At 46.4% G+C, this 17,453-nt stretch overlaps 1 protein-coding gene across 2 annotated transcripts in view; it reads right to left on the bottom strand.

The window, feature by feature from the left end:
• Positions 1–11,389: 11,389 nt before the first annotated feature.
• Positions 11,390–17,453, bottom strand: part of RASSF3 (Ras association domain family member 3) — a 67,165-nt gene continuing 61,101 nt past the window's right edge. For both annotated transcript variants that reach the window (XM_081822002.1, XM_081822003.1), the window contains exons 4-5: positions 16,714–16,823; positions 11,390–14,119 (exon numbers count right to left, since the gene is read on the bottom strand). In XM_081822002.1, the coding sequence (XP_081678128.1) occupies positions 13,970–14,119; positions 16,714–16,823 (260 nt within the window). In that variant the 3' untranslated portion in view covers positions 11,390–13,969. The remainder of the gene's footprint in view (positions 14,120–16,713; positions 16,824–17,453) is intronic.

The raw sequence follows: 17,453 nt of genomic DNA, 5'->3' as shown, positions 1-17,453 counted from the left end.
TGATAAATCTTTATGCATTTACAGCTTTGCAGGAAAAAAGTCTTATCCTGGCAGACTCTAAATTAGATAAAACTAAGAACTTCCAAGGTGCTTTCCCTTGATGTCCACTCATGTGATGCACTGCCCTAAACAAAGAAGGACTTTAGACAGGGGTTGACAGACCTGTTCTTCAAGGGATGTCTCTGTCACAACTACTTACCTCTCCTACTTAGTGGTTATGTTTGGTAAATTTTATTTACCAAAACAGGCCAGAATTTGCCAATCCCTGACCTAGATGGTTGCCTTTTATCTTACAAATTATGAAAACCAGGTAGAAAAACAAGATGTCAGAGGACACCCGTAAAGTTGCCAGATCACTATCAAAAAAAATAATTTGAGGGGCAACTGGCTGGCTCAGTGGTAGAGCATGCAACTCTTGATCTTGGGGTTGTGAGTTCGAGCTCCACATTGGGTAGAGAAATTACTTAAAATCTTAAAAAAAAAAAAGTCCAAACAAGTATATTTTTATATACTTTCCTAATGCTTAGGTAAATTCCAAAAATGTAACTTGAGTGTATCACAAGGTGAATCCAATGAAAAAGAACATTTCTTTGTATAGACAAAGTAAGGCTAAGTACAGACTCTACCAGATCGCTTTTTTAAGATTTTTTTAAGTAATCTCAGGGTCGTGAGATCAAGCCCCACATCGGGCTCCACACTATATAGGGAGTCTGCTTGAGATTCATTCCCCCTCCATCTGCCCCTCCCCCTGCTCATGTATGCACACACACTCTTTCCCCCTCTAAAATAAATAAATCTTAAAAAAATATATTCTCTTAACTGGCAGGTCTGACTGATGCTGATAGGATTGAGAGATTCAAAGGATGCTTGTAGTTAGTATTTATTGTGATAGAAGACCTCTGCAGAATAGGTTTTTTCCTTCAGTTGAATTTATTCAAGCTCACAAAGCTAATTAGAGAATAAGGATTTCAAAGCCATCTTTCTGTTAAACTGTGCTGTCTCTGATCTAAGAAGGATTTTTCCCTCCTCCGTTATACATGTGAGTGCCTACACAGCCTGGCAGTGAGCTTGGTCATGAAATGGATTACTGTTCCTGACATCTAGGACAGTATATAGACTTTTCAGAGAAAAACTTCCGAACAAGAATACTCTGTCCAGCGAAGTTATTCAGAATTGAAGGAGAAAGAGTTTTCCAGACAAGCAAAAGCTAAGAGTTCATCACCACTAAACTGGCCTTTCAAGAAATGTGAAAGGGACTTTAAGCCAAAAAGGGTGCTAATTATTAGCAACAAAATATAGGAAAGTATAAATCTCACTGGTAAGTATAAAGGTAGTGGATTAATCTCAAAAATAGTATATGGTTAAAAGGTAAAAGTAATAAAAGTATAATAAGGGATACACAAGATAAAAGATGTAAAATGTGACATCAAGAACATTAAAATGGGGGGGGGAGGTAAAAATGTGTTCAAACTTATCTACTTAACATAGACTGGTAGAAATAGAAGTTACCTGTAAGCCTTCATAGTAACCACCACACAAAATCCAGTAGTAGATACACATACCACTACAGAAAGTCCCCAAACTACAAAGGAAGAAAGCAAGAAGAAACAGGAGCTACAAAACAGCCAGACAATAATTAACAAATGGCAGTAAAAATAATAAAGAATGTTAAAAATGGCAATAAGTACATACCTATCAATAATTACTTTAGGGGCGCCTGGGTGGCTCAGTTGGTTAGGCAACTGCCTTCGGCTCAGGTCATGATCCTGGAGTCCCGGGATCGAGTCCCGCATCGGGCTTCCTGCTCGGCAGGGAGTCTGCTTCTCCCTCTGACCCTCCCCTCTCTCATGTGCTCTCTCTCATTCTCTCTCTCTCAAATAAATAAATAAAATCTTAAAAAAATAATAATAATTACTTTAAATGTAAATGAGCTGGGGCGCCTGGGTGGCTCAGTCGGTTGAGTGTCCAACTCAATCTCAGCTCAGGTCTTGATCTCAGGGTCATGAGTTCAACCCGCATGTTGAACCCCCCACACCCAGCGTGGAGCCTACTTTAAAAAAAAAAAAAGGTAAAAACTAAATTCTCCAATCACAGAAAACACAAGAACCGTCTACATGCTGCCTACAAGGGACTCACTTCAGCTGTAAGGGTATACACAACTAAAGTGAATGGATGAAAAATTTGGATAGTCCAGGGAAAGGGGCCAAAAGAAAGCAGGGGCAACTATACATATATCAGACAAAATGGACTTTGAAACAAAAGCTAATAAAGCAGGACATTACATAATGGTAACGGGGTCAATCCAACAAGAGGATGTAATGTTTCTAAACATTTCTGTAACATTTATGCACCCAACATAGGAGCATCTTAAATATATAAAGCAAATATTAACAGACTGCAAAAAAAGGGGGGTGGGGGGGGGACTTGTCCCTAATACCTGGATTTACAAGGAAACTAATTTCAGAAGAAGAAGGGGAGGGTGCCCCTACCATGCAAGGGGTTTCCTATCCCATTCCACAGCATGGCTGTTAGAAAAGGAGCCAAAACAGCTCCTCTCTTCACACCTCGTTATTTCCAGAACAGCCGTGGTAAGCCAGCAGCCATGGTAACTGTGATACTGTGTGACTTCAGAGGCCAGATCACGAGAGACCTGACCGCTTCTCCTTTCTCTCTCGGGTAACTCTGGAAGAGACCTGCTGCCGTATTACGCGGTCCTATTCTAACCAAGCAGTCCTATGGTTAGGTGTCTGTGGTGGGGATCCGAGGCTTCCTGCAAATGACCAGCCCCAACCTGCCAGCCAGCCATGTGAGCAAGCCAGCTCAGCAGCAGATCCTCCAGCCCCAGTCAAGACTTAGGGTGCTGACCAGGCTGCAGTCTTCTGAACTACAATCTCCCGAAGAGAAGCCCAAGCCAGAACCATCCAGCTAAGCTGCTTCCCAAACTCCTGACCCACAGAAACCATGTGATACAATAAATGTTTAAGCTGATTTTGAAGTAATTTGTTACACAGCAATATAGGACTAATATAATGACAAAACTAGTTTACCAAGAAAGAAACTGAGGCGAGCCTTTTGCCAAAACCTATTCAACTGTAGGTACCCTAGACAGGGCAGAGCTGTGTAGTGGTAGAAGCTCACCTTATTTCCAAAGTGGGCAAGAGTTTTACGTGTATTATATACATGAAGAATATAAACAAACACTGGCTCCCAGCTATGGTTCCAAAACCAAGTAGAAGCTTCTTTGTTGGAATGGTTGCTTAAATGTTCTCAGCACATGTTGGAAGATGCTTTAATGGACTCGGCTGGCGGGCTCCAGTCCATACCCTGTCTTCTCTCCGGCGCAGCTCCGTACCTCACCGATCGCAGAGGCTGGCGAGGGGGAGGCCGTGCTGCGCGGGGAGCGAACGGCTCTTTCCACTGCTGCAGCACGTGCGCGTCTGGACTTGGTTTGGGCAGCCCCCTGCTGTCCAAACAAGATCATCACTCCCGACTCCCTGGCCTCGTCCCAGTGCTAGCCAAGTAGCTCAGAAGCGCAATGCACGCTGTTCCTGCTTAAGTCCAAGGACTGGCTCCTTTGCGCACGTTTCTTCCCCCGAAGCCCCATCCACCAGCACCTCCCAGATCGGGTGAGCAGCAGCTTCATTAGGCCAGAGACCAACATGGCAACTGGGATTCTTGTAGCAAACCCTGTCATCTGTCACGGTAGCCTTCAACCTTTGGCTCTGCCTTTACGGATGCTCCCACGGAAAATGAAGCCTGGGGTACCAAGTCCGGTCCTCAGTGCAGCGTCGGAGAACAAAAACGAGGCCTCAGGCATCCCGCCCTGTGCGGTGCCGCGGGAGGCCCTAGCGAAGCTCCGCCAGGGCTGAACACTGCGTGGCTTCGCGGTCGGCCTGCGGAAGAACACCTGCCTGCCTCAAAGCTGCCCACCGGCTGTTTCCAGACAGGACTATGAAGCGCTAAGCCCTGCAGATGTTGTGCCCTGCGGCTGGGAGAGCTACGAAGGGAGCTGCAGATACGGTCCAGTCCCCAAGGAGATTCCTATTGGCGCGCGGAGGGGAAGCATTCGCATGCCCGACCACACTGCCTAGAAACAAGGGTGAAGGCCCCAGGCTGCGCCTACGTGTGGCCCTCTGGTCTGGGCATCTCAGCATCACTCCCACCTGTCTCAGTGCGGGACAGCACAGGTATCCCTAGTCCCAGCTGCCCTGAGCACTGTGGCTCAATTTTGTCCAGGAAGACAGACAACACTCTGCCACTGTATTCATGGGGGGAGGGCAAGGGAAGGCACTGGAAGTTGATTTATTGGTCTGCCAATCGCCCTGGAATCTTGAGTGTTTTTGCTTAGTTTTGCTTTAAACTGTTGCCTTTCCTAAGCAAGGGTTTAAAAAAACAAAACAAGGGCGCCTGGGTGGCTCAGTCGTTAAGCGTCTGCCTTCGGCTCAGGTCATGATCCCAGGGTCCTGGGATCGAGTCCCACATCGGGCTCCCTGCTCGGCGGGAAGCCTGCTTCTCCCTCTCCCACTCCCCCCTGCTTGTGTTCCTGCTCTCGCTCTTTCTCTGTCAAATAAATAAAAAAAAAATCTTTAAAAAAAATAAATAAATAAAAAATAAAAAAGCAAAACAAAAAGTGTTTCTGCTTGGGAAAATGTCCCTTCTGGAAACTGCATTCCAGGTGATGCCTCTAGATGAATTTTAGTGTCAACAGGAGAAGTAAGCATCTCAGCCAAGTGGTAAAGCGGCCACTAATTAACACCACTTTAGGAACAAGAACTTGGGAAATACCACCACCTTACAGGATACTGGGCTCTACAGTGGACAAAGTACCTTCACATTCGTCACTGTACTTGGTCCTCACATCAGCCCTGGGAGGTAAGCAAACAAGTGATGCTCTCTCCACCTCACAGGGGCAAACAGTTTGTTCCAGAGCAGGAGCCACCGTAAATGTTAACTGTGCCCTTGCCGAAGGCGAACTCTTAACTTAGAGACAGTTACTTAGCCCTCAAGTTCTTCTCTCATAATGGAGGAAAAACAGCAAGAGTGTCGCTGATACAACATACTGCCAAATGGACTTGAGGAACCAGCCCCCATTGTGTAGAGAATGTTCACGCGAGTTACAGAATCTGCGAGGCACCTCCTCCTGACCCTTCACTTCCAGAAGGAAGCCTTCTCCGACCTTGTAAACGCTCATAATACTCTGCACGTTCCCATCACAACACTTACCAGTGCGTATTCCACGTGGACTCTGGTTTCCATGAAGTGAGGGGCCATGAGGTTCTTTCCCACCATAATCCACCCAGTACCTAACAGCTTCAGGGCAATTTGTAGACACATGCTGAATGAACACTTCATGTTCTACTCAAGTTTCTTTTTCTGCAAAGAACAGAACTAATATAAAGTGAAAGGTTAAAAAAAACAAACAGGTGGCTATAAGAACACATATCACAGAATCCAACGGTAAACCACATTGACTCATTTTTCTTTTTGGAACTTGTTTTCAGTAAGCTCTACATCCAACGTGGGGTTTGAACTCACAACCCCAAGATCCAGAGTCGTATGTTCTAGAGCCAGCCAGGTGCCCCAGATTGACTCACTTTTCAAATATAATTACAGTTAACTCCAAGCTGTTGACTGGGAAAGGAAAAAAGGGAGGGAGTCAGGGAGGAGGAAGGAAGAAAGGAGGGGGGAAGAGAGGGAGAGAGAGGGATGGCAGTGGGAGTAGGGAGGGAGGGAAGGAACCTTAATCATAATTCATTTTAATAAGCGTAAACTCTACCGTACCTCCAATAATATGAAAGTAAATTTAAATGGTGTTAGAATATCATTGATCGTAAGCATTAAATTGACATTCAGATCATTGCTGAGGAACCGAGATGCTGGCAACAGTAGCAACAGTGGCAGTTGTCACTTGGCAGGCATTTCAGAAACGAGGCTGAATTAGGAATGTGTAGAATTTTTTTTTTTTTTGCACACATTAACAGTAATTTTTAAGCAACCATTTCAATGCAAGGACCTAAAATATGAACCTCCTGAGTACATCTGTACAATCCGTAGTGATGTCACCTCTCTTACTCCTGATATTGGTAACTTGCACCTTCGCTTTCTCTCCTGAGCAGTCCGGTCAGAGGATTATTAATTCTGCTCAGCTTCTCGAAGAACCGGCTTTTGCTTTTATTGGTTTTCTGTTTTCTATTTCATTAAGTACCACTCTTTAGTACTTCCTTTCACCTGCTTACTTTAGGTTTGCTTTTCTTCTTCTAGTTCTTAGGGTGGAAGCTGAGATCTACGTGGGCCCTTTCATCTTTCCTAACAGACATTTAGTGCTATAAATTTCCCTGTTTCTATCCTTGATCCCATTGTGGAAATGGGCACATTAGTACAGAGCGCATGCAGACACAGAGGATTCTTTACTGAGGGAAGAGGGGAACCCGAGCATGTGACAGCTACAATATGCCCGGTAGGTTCTGAATTCACTCTCCATTTCGCAGAGGCCACAGAGCCTCTCCCTTGCTCCCCTCTGCCCCGTTCTCCTGCTTTCTCTGCACTCTCTCTCCCCCACTAACACAAGGCCCTCGAGGTCTAGGAGTACCCATTGCTGATTAACTACAATTCCTGTGCTGCTTTACTTTAAAATTTCGAGAAAGTCTAACTGAACAGCAGCCTGTATCAGCCTAAGATCCAACTAGCCGTGGGCAGGGGCACAGGGTCGTACTACATGTAAAACTCCTCTCCAGGGCTAAGGACTGCATGCAGGTCAGGGAGCCTCTTTGCAGACTAGCCATTACTCTCAATGTAAAATGCATTTGTTTAAACAGATACCATGTGATTTCACATGTGTGGAATCCAAAAAAATAAATGGCAGAAACAGATCCATAAATACAGAGCGCTGACATTTGCCAGAGGGGAGGAAGATGGGGGTGGGTTGGGCAAAATGGGTGAAGGGGAGCGGGAGATACAGGCTTCCAGTTTTGGAATGAATACGTCCGGGGAGAAAAGAGACAGCACAGGGAATACAGTTACTGGTACTCTAGTAGCATTCTATGGTGACAGACGGGAGCTATGCTCGTGGTGAGCACAGTGGAATGCATAGAGTTGTTGAATCACTACGTTGCGCACCTGAAACTAATGTAACACTGTGTCAACTACAGTAAAAAATGGTGTTTTTTAAAAAGCATGAGAGGGATGCCTGTTGCCCATGCATGTATCTCTTCAGCCTCCGAAACCCTCTGAAGATGATCTGCAGTTAGTATTTGAACAAGTACGGGGCGCTGGTTAAAATGGCAGATTCTCCAAACCCCGTACTGAAGATACAGATTCAGCTTTGGGGTGGGATGCAGAAAAATCTGCCTTTTTAAAATTACTACCTCCAGGGATGCGGAGAAAGGGGAACCCCCTTACACTGGTGGTGGGAATGCAAGCTGGTGCATCCACTCTGGAAAGCAGTATGGAGGTTCCTCAAAAACTTAAAAATAGAGCTACCCTATGACCCAGCAATTGCACTACTGGGTATTTACCCCAAGGATACAAATGCAGGGATCCGAAGGGGCACATGCACCCCAATGTTTATAGCAGCAACGCCCACAATAGCCAAACTGTGGAAAGAGCCCAGATGTCCATCAACAGATGAATGGATAAAGAAGATGTGGTATATATATACAATGGAATATTATGCAGCCATCAAAAGGAATGAAATCTTGCCATTTGCAACGATGTGGATAGAACTAGAGAGTATTATGCTAAGCGAAGTCAGTCAGAGAATTATCATATGATCTCACTCATCTGTGGAATTTAAGAAACAAGACAGAGGATCATAGGGAAAGGGAGGGAAAAATAAAACAAGGCGAAATCAGAGACGGAGACAAACCATAAGAGACTCTTAATCATAGGAAACAAACTGAGGGTTGCTGGAGGGGAGGTGTGTGGGGGGATGGGGTAACTGGGTGATGGGCACGAAGGAGGGAATGTGATGTAATGAGCACTGGGTGTTATATAGGACTGCTGATTCACTGACCTCTACCTCTGAAACTAATAATACAGTGTATGTTAATTGAATTTAAATTTAAAATTTTTTAAATAAAATTAGCACCTCCAGTACGTCTGGAGGCAGTCCGTGACTAGCACGGGAACCTCATTTTGTTTTGAAAGCTCTTCCAACAGATCTTGAACTGCCCCTTCCCAAGCACCAGCTTCGTAAGAAGTACTTTCCGTGAGACCTACTGTGCCTTCACTCCATTGCCTTCAGTACAAAAGAACAAAGTTGTATAAAGCAAGCTGGGGGCAGTGGGCACAGGGTGACACAGGGAACAGAAACTTTGCTCCTGGCCTCACTCACCCCTACACCCTAGCTGGTTGTCTTCCTTGAAGCGCACTCCCATCCCCAACACACAAACTCCCAATTAGAAAGTTTACCCAGAAGAAAGGCAATGGAACTTGGACCGTCCTGACGTCCCCGATTACGGGGCCGCCCATGTATTCTCCGACACGGGTCTATTATTGATAAGGCATTAGATGGTACGCCCGACTACCTAGAGGTCACTGACTCTGAACACATTCCTTGAGAGGTAACACATGCAAGAACAAACATTTGAAGTTTGCCATTTTGAAAAAAATCTGAAGACCCCATTTATAGCTCAGTATAACATATTGGGAGTTTAAGCCAAAGCCTTCCTACCAGCAATAGCAATAATTCAAGGATTCTAGTGTGCTGCTCCAGAATTCCTAAAATTTAAGCAAATCTTACTGCACTTGAAAATCAGAAAGCCCTCGGGGCGCCTGTGTGGTGGCTCAGTCAGTTAAGCTTCCAACTCTTGGTTTCAGCTCTGGTCATGGTCTCAGGGCCATAAGAGCGAGCCCTGCGTCAAGCTCTGCACTCAGCAGAGAGTGCTTGAGACTCGCTCACTCTGCACCCACCTCTCTCTAAAAAAAAAAAATAATAATAATAATAAAAGAAAGAGAGAGAAAAGAAAATCAGGAAGCCCTTGAGAGCAAAGCCCCCTGACACTCTACTTCAGAGAAAAGGAACTGCATGGGATTTCATTAATCCCTCTTGCCAATTAAGGGTGGCAAAAACAAGGGGAGGTTGCAAACACCCCCCAATCTGGACTACTTAAGAGCCAGATGCATTAAAGGTAAGACTCATTTAGAAAGACTGAAAGGAACTATTCTGGTTAAAGTAACTCCCTTCCAAAAAACAAAGCCAAAACCCCAAATGCTTGTGAAGTACACAAAGAGCCCTGACTGTTCTGCTGTTTGTGTGTAAACATGTAAAAATGCCAATATTCACATTTCCAAGAGGGGAAGGAGAGAGGCGCTTTTGGGGTTCAGCTGCTGCCAAGTCCTGCCTCAGCCAAACACGAGTCACATGTGTCTTTGGAAATTGTTATTTAAGATCAAAAGGGTCTGTCCTCTACCCTGCCATTCTCACCTTGCAGGATTATAGGGAAAGGTCTGCCAAAAAAACAAAATGAAACCAAAAAGCACCAACCAAAAAAAAAAGCACCGCTGCCGATGACATTTCATCGGAAAGTTATTTAATGCTGCCCACCCCCCTCCAGCTACCCCATTTCCTCCCCTAATCCTCGTACAAAGCTGCTCTTTCGCACACCTAATTACGCAAGCGGTTATTCACACCAGACAAGTGTGCACTTTAAAGACTTTCAATACTTGGTCTCCTGCGTTCCTCTGGAGAGGCTCATCCTTGATGGGGGAGGAAAGCTCCAGCCTTGGCAACCGGGAACTTTGAATTCTCCCTGAAGCTACTCTTCCTTCGGGTGGTTCCAGGGAATTCTCGTATTAACTGCAGTGGGAACACTGGCCTGGCTAGCGGCCCTGTCAGTCTCTCCCGCACAACAGAACCTGCAGAATGAAAATACAGGTCGATGGTTCACTACTACGTCCCTTACAATCACTTCAATGGGGTGCTAAATGAACAACACAAAAGGTTGACAGAGCACTCAGACATCAAAGCTGTCCTTCCATTTCCCACAAATCCCAGCTGCACCCGGAGGCTTGCTTTCAGATGAGCTGCCCATTACTGGTAACAGAAGGGGCTTTTCATTGGCACTTGAACTGGAGAACTGGACAGAGCTTCCAGGGCAGCTCCGCGGCCAGGACCTGGCTCAGCCGCTCTCTCAGAGTGGCCGCGGGCAAGCTGCGGGACCTCAGTGCGCTTCCTCATCTGTAGAATGGGGATGCTGACAATACCTGCCTCATGGGCGAGAAAATGAGTTAATACATATTAAGGTTTTTGGAGTAATGCTCGGCACATTGTAAACACTTTGAATTTGCTATTATAGTATAGAGACTCCCCCCCCCCCCTTTAAGATTTTACTTATTTGGGAGAGAGTGAGAGAGAGCAGGCACTGGGGGGAGGGGCAGAAGGAGAGGGAGAAGCAGACTCCCCGCTGAGTAGGGATGTGGGGCTCGATCCCAGAACCCTGAGATCATGACCTGAAGGCAGATGCTTAACCGACTGAGCCACCCAGATGCCCCTCCCCTTTCTTTCTAACACAGAAGGCAGGCAGGATACCATTCTTGAGGATTTTGCAAAATACAAAAATTTGAACAAGTTCTCAATCAGTGACAAATTTTGACAAAAAGCCTAGGGCAGGAAGCTAACGCCCTTTAAGGGATAAAAATTCCAAAAACCTCCCCCTGCACCTTGGGTAGTAACCCAGGCTGAACTCCCAAACTAGAGTCCATTGGCTATTTCATAAAAGAGATCTATACAAAACCATCATTTTCTATCATAATACTTTCACTTCTAAAACAGCTATGGTACTGGCAATGTTCTCCCCTCACCCATGGGTACAGCTTTGCTATTTCACCACCGCCCCTAGGGGGCAGTGCAGCAGTAAAAGCGCTTGCCTAGATCAGGCACGGAGGGGGGCGCACCGCTGCTGGGCCCCAAACCCCCCCCATTCCCACCAAACCGCGTGGGACAGTCACGCTGACCAAAAAATACACTTTAACGTTGCAAGTGGTCTGTTTCAAGGACAGGAGACTTAAAAGCAGGAAGGGAAGGTGCAGGGAGAGGATTCTGAAAGAACGGATGATCCCCTCCTGTTTTGGTAGGGACCACAGGGCGTCCACTTTAAATTAACTCTTTGTTAACGTGCTTTATACACTTTTGAATGCATGTATATTTCACAGTTAAAACAATTGTTTTAGGAATGTATGGTATGGGCAGACCTCAGCTACGGTTTTCTTCCCCAGGCGACAAGACAAAGGAAAAGCAACATTTGGGAGAACAAATGTGCCCCACTCAAACCTAGTAAATCACTGCGTTCCAGCACGTGTCCTCATGGGTCTGCAAAAGCAGCTCGTCCCACTCCTGTGACCTTTTACCTGGCATATTATCATAAATAAAAACACATGAACAAACACCAACTAACAACTTCGACTTTTAATAATGGAAACAATTTGCCATTCCAGAAACAACTGCAGGGAAGAAAAATCTTCCCTATAAAAATAAACTCATCAAAATTATAAATATTATAACTTTTTTACTTCTGCGATTCAAAATGCTCCCCTGCAATACCACCTCCTTCATTTTAACAACATTCCGGTACCATCACATACTGAAGAGAAAACAGTATTACAGCAAAGCTTAGTTTAATTTAACCTAAGAATTAGTACAATGATTTTTAAAAATCTTTGGCCATCGTGGCCTTTCTTCTTTTATGCATGAAAAATGCTGCTGCAGGAACCAGTGTTTGGGAGAGAACGTCAGTATTCCAAGAACTAAGTACTGACAGAATTTCAATACAGCAAGTTTTCCAAATTGCAACTCGTAGTGCGCACGACAACGAGCGAGGTGCTGGGTACTACAGAGGAGGACGCCTATTTTAGACAATCTACTTCAAGTAAAAAAAAAAAAAAAAAATTCACAGATAACCATCAGCTACTACTTTAGGTTCTAACAGTGTCTTATTCTGAGAAACAAATGCTTCACAAAATATAAGCTTACTGGGTGGGCAATTAAAAGACCAGGTGGCTGATAACAGTATACTCAAACCCAAGCCACAGTCTGAACAGTAAAACCAGTATAAAAATCATGAAGGCATTCCCTGAACAATAAAGGTAAAGTATTGGATGACGTCACTAAAACCTCATCGATGCACTAAAAAAAAAGTTACATGCAAAATTAAACAAGATGTGCCATACATATTTTATAACTAGTTCTACTTTTTTTTTCCAACTCTCCTTAAAAAGCTTAGGAAGATAGGACTGTCTCAGTAACCAGTAACCGTGCACAGCAGATCACCACGGACACCTGCCTCCAACAAGATGGGTGCTCTCTGAAAAGTCAGAAGTGCCACCAAGAGGGGAACAGAAATGCAATTTTTAAAAGGCACAGTTCACTTAAGAGGCAAAGAAATGAAGCACCTTGGAATTTCAAAAAGAATCCATTAGGTGTCACCAAAGTGTTGACAATTCCTTGGGAATTTATAAACAAAATATATCTAGACTAAAAATAGATCATAAGGCCCCTTCAGAACCACAGCTTTCCTATTGTTTTCGGATTGACTGCTGCAAAAAATGAGGTTATTTAACCTGCTTTAAGGAAGGCTTCTATTGCACATGCCTTTCTTTGGTTGGTAGGAACATGCACTTTTGTTAAAACATTTCCAGAAAGAACCCCTCTTGTGTGGTCAGCTCATGGGCGGCGGGGCGGGGGCGGGGGAGTCCTCCCTTTCTGGCCACCTTCCTCCTCAGAGTCAAGTACTCCTTTTGGAAGGAGGATCTGATGGCCCTGGGTCTATAATCCACATCCCCATTCTACCTTATATAAAAACAGATTGCAATTTGTAAGAGAAAGGCAGAGGGAGAAGAGGGGAGAGTGGAGGTGGAAAAGGGGAAGGGGAGGAAAAAGGGAAAACAGGTAAAGAAGGGGAGTGATTGTCACAAAAGTAGGCAGTGAGCTCTCTACCCGACAAATCACCCAGCTAACAGGAAAACTGCCACCCCCTACCCAGTCTCCTTTCCACTCAGAAGACAGCCGGGCTGGGGGAGACCAGGGCCGTAACGTAACAGGAGTTAGCCATCGGTCATTGCCCCACTGCCCGGAGAAGCCAACCCCCCGCCTTGGGGGGGGGGGGGAGCACGGGGACCAGTCCCCAGAGAGGGCAGCCCCCGCAGCAGGACCCCCACCCCACCCCCCCATCTGGGCCTGCAAGGTCCACCTGCTGGGACTTCCCAGTTCCTCTCTTTGGTCTAGCTCCTACTTGCTCTGGCTCTGTTCCCACATCTTACTCCAGCAAATCAGTCAATACCACAATGGGTTTAACATCTCAAAACCGAATGCTTTCATGTGGTCTATAACCAAATACACCTTTCTCCCCGACCATCAACCCCTCACCCAAACCGCATTCCTGCAGAGCTCCCCACTTCCACTGGTGCCTTCCTCCACACTTGCTCTTCACGTTCTCTGTCCAACTCCTAACCAAACCCTTCACAAATGCCCCCGAGTTCCTAGCTTCCGGTGCCTTTCAATTCACATGCATCGCTTCTGACATTTAAAAACAAAACAAAAAATGGACAGGTAGTTTCAACATAGGACAAGTATTCAGATAGATTCCTTGTTAAGCTTTTAAAAAAAAATCATTTGCACATCCTTAAGCTTAACTTCATCAACACATAATTAACTAAAACAAGGTAAGGAATAAAAATAAACCAAACAAAACCCAGAGTCATGCTTCCAAGCCGTCTAGGTTGCTCCAGATGAGAGCACAGATTCACAGCTTGCCGAGGTGCCCCCGCACGGCTGTTAGACCGAGCGGCAGAATCCCGGACAGAAGAGGCCGAAGGCGCGGGACGCTGCGTGACCAGGTGGCGGGAACTAGATCTCGGGATCAAGGGCGGAGACCCCAGCATCTCGGGGCGCGAAGCCAGCCCTCCAACGAGACGCCGGCTGCCGGCTCGGACGCGGCTCCGCGCCTCTCCTTCCTGAGCGGCAGGGAGCCGGCGCCTAACGGGGTTTCCACACCTCACTGAGGGCCTCCTCCAGCTTCTGTCGGTAGGCCGCGTAGCGCCGCCTCAGGCTCTGCAGCTGCTCGTCCTCCTCCTTGTCCAAGATGCGCAAGAAATTCTGTAGTTCTGGAAGGCTGAAGGCTTCCCACTGCGCGAGGACACAAGAAGAAAAATGCCAGGTGCTGAAGTCAGAATGTAGGCATGCTGGCCGGGAGCACGTGGGGGGGGGGGGGCGCCCCTCGCCCCGCCCCCCCCCGAGGGCACCCAGGCCCACCCTCACCTCTGCCTGCCTCCCGCAGCTCCCCACGGCAGCTCTCACTGGGGCCAAAGACCTCAGGGCCCTAGGCGCACTAGACACCTTCACTGCTGACCTGGCCCCTCTCCATCGGACCACTGAGCGTCAGAGCCCACTGCCCTCGCCCTCTCCCTGCAGTCATCACCATCACGGCCGCCACCTTTCACCTCCCACAGTCTTACCAGCTCCTAAGCAGCTCTCCAACTGGCCTGCTCTTCTCTACTACCTCTGCTGCCCCCTATATATTCACCATCCTCTTCTCCAGCCCCGGGAGAACCTCACCCTTCTCCGTGACCTCCTCACTCCACTCTTCTGTTCCATCTGTTCCCCCAGCAGCCAGGCTGAATATGAATACTCTTCCTAAAATGCAAATCTAGGCATGCCCCTCCCCTGCTAGAAGCCTTCAATGGCTTCCCCTGGTTGTTCCTGCTAAGTCTGAAAGACCCTGACCCCTCTGGCTCCCCTCGTTCTCACACTGTCCCACCCATTACATTACCACGTTCTCCACTATGCCTGGCAAACTCCTACTCAACCTTCAAGTCTCAGCTTAAACGCCACTTCCTCAAAGAAGTCTTCCATGATTTCCTTCCTCCCTTCCTTCCCACCCAGGACGATGTCTATTAGAAGCTCTCACTGAGCAATGGTAGCCCTGATCACAAAAGATTTAAACAGTTGGACAGTTATTTGCTCAGCATCCCCCTCACCTACACTTGACCTACACTGCAGCTGCTGTGCTTCTCTCTGGGCTCTGCAGTGCTCTCCCCACAGCACCTGGTAACCTAGCCGGCACAAAGTAAACATCTGTGCGGTTTAAGAAAAATTTTTTAATTGATCAGTAAAGGTCAAGAAAGGTACTTGACATCACCAGGGAGGGTTTTTGTTTGTTTGTTTTTCAAACGACACATCCTCCCCTTCCAAAAGGGGGCCCTGGGTCCTGGGCTGAGAATCACTGCCTTAAACAGGAACAATTTCTTTTTCTTTTTTTTCCTAAAGATTTATTTATTAGAGAGAGAGAGAGTGAGCGTGCACACCCACACAAGCAGAGGGTGAGGGAGAGGGAGAGAATCCCAAGCAGACTCCCGCTGAGTGTGGAGCATTGAAGCCCTATGCCCACCGGGCTCAATCTCACAACCCAGAAACCGTGATCTGAGCTGAAATCAAGAGTCGGACACTCAACGGACTGAGCCGCCCAGGTGTCCCAGGAACAATTTCTGACAGGGAAGTCCCAGGGTGTGGGGAGGGAAAAGACCAGAGATAACCTAATACAAGTAGAAAAGATGGAATAAAACCACCAAGTAGGCACAATGGTAGAAGGCTTTCTGGAGAACTCTGCCCTGGTTATTAAGGAAAATAAGAAACATGGAGTAGGAGAAAAAAACTTTCTACATCAGAATGTTCCGTTAATTAAAACAGCCCTGTCTTCCTAAAACTCCCCAAATCAAGCTCCAACTTACAGATAAACAATTTACAAGGCATGTTTATGTATATTTTTAATTTGTGACTCAAAATCACCTTTTAATAAAGTCTTTAGTCCCACTTTACAGAATTCAAAACTGAGGGCTGAAAAGACTGGAAGATTTACCCAAGGTCATGCTCCTAAGCTAACAAGAGGACCAGCAGGAAGCGGAGTACTAGTTTCCTAACTTTTAACCTGAAACTATTCTCACTGCATCACACAATGTTTTACACAGACAATTCATGCCATTTCCTGTCTGGGCAGAAGACAGAGACCCCGGGCTTGCAAGATTTACTCGTGTCGTTTTAAAGCTGGCGTTTGATCTAGAAGGACAGTACAAAGTGCGTTTTTCCTTCAACTGAACTGGCCTAAATTCAATCCTCCCTGGAGAGAAAATGGCAAATGATGCATATACAAACATAATTTCTAAATCACTTTGCCAAGAGGAAAAAAAAGATTCTAGAAAGTTATAGATCTTTCGTGGTAAAGAAACTGCATTTTTTTTTTCCTGACATTTCATTTTTTGATTGCATTTCCTTTTATTTCTCTTTAAACGAAAGAGCCTGGAGATGTTAGCAGCAAACATATGGAGAGTATCGACTTTCATAGTTTAGCTGGATTAGGGTAATTTGGAGGCAGGAGTGAAAAGGGCTCTTTGCGTGGGAGGGAGATCTCTTACTTGGGCTCTTCCCACCTCTGAAAATTATAAACCAAGAGAATACTTAAAAATATATATGTATATTGATATATATATACACATATCAATCATAGGCTAACTTTGGGTTCATTTCTGTCAATTCAAAAACACCTGTTCTCCAGACCAGCTCCCCGCCCCTCCCCCCCAAGAGATATAGACAGACAGGTGGACGGGCACGCGCTGGTTCTCTCTCCTCCCGCCCACCCCCTGGCGGGAATAAAGTCACTAGATTCGAGCAGTAAAACAGGGCGAGGTGCTCTCTACAGTGTAAAGCAAGAATGAACAATCACTTACCTCTCCGATTTCGTGTTCACGAAGAACAAAACTCAGTGTGTCTGTTCTGGGCCCAGCCACCAAACGCAGGTAGAGTGGATGCTCGCGGTCTGAGAGCTTACAGGCGTAGACTGCGTAAGCAAACAGGCAGCCCGTTGGAGTATTTTGTCGTCCCCCGGACCGTACGCCCCGCTTTCCAGCCCCTCCTCCAGATCAAGGCAACGGCCCCCCTCACCCAGCCACCGAGTCACCGTCCTCCTCCTGCCCCTCTCACCGTGAACAGCCTGCGGCGGAATGAAATCTACGCTACCTCCGTTCTAACTGCACAAATACACACTGTGCCTCGATTACAAAGGAAATAATCCTCCAGAATGAATCTAAATGGGCATTAGTTAGTCCCAGGATGGGCCTGTAATTCATTCTGCTCCTCCTTTCAGAAAGCAAGAAAGTACACTTACAAAAGCATCTGCAACCCCTTCAAGAAACAGTAAAAATATACCATGCAAAGGACACAAAATCAGAGCGAATCTGTCTATAGATTAACTTAGGATTGTGAGCAGCTACAAACAAACCAAGCAGTCCGAAGGCGGGCTCGGCTGGCGGCAGACACAGCCGTGTGTGTCTCCTGTGAGCGAGACAGACACACGCACACGCACGCACGCACGGTCCCAGCACCGCCTGCCGCGATGAATGTGTCTGCCGGCCCACGACGCTATCACCGTCCGCCCGCGCAGCTCCAGCCCAGCGGGCAGGCACCGAAG

The sequence above is a fragment of the Leptonychotes weddellii genome, chromosome 5, assembly GCF_054177405.1.
Source record: "Leptonychotes weddellii isolate Sample4059 chromosome 5, ASM5417740v2, whole genome shotgun sequence".
Classification (NCBI taxonomy): domain Eukaryota; kingdom Metazoa; phylum Chordata; class Mammalia; order Carnivora; family Phocidae; genus Leptonychotes; species Leptonychotes weddellii.
The sequence above is the reverse complement of the archived record's forward strand: the minus strand, read 5'-3'. Positions and strand labels throughout refer to the sequence as shown.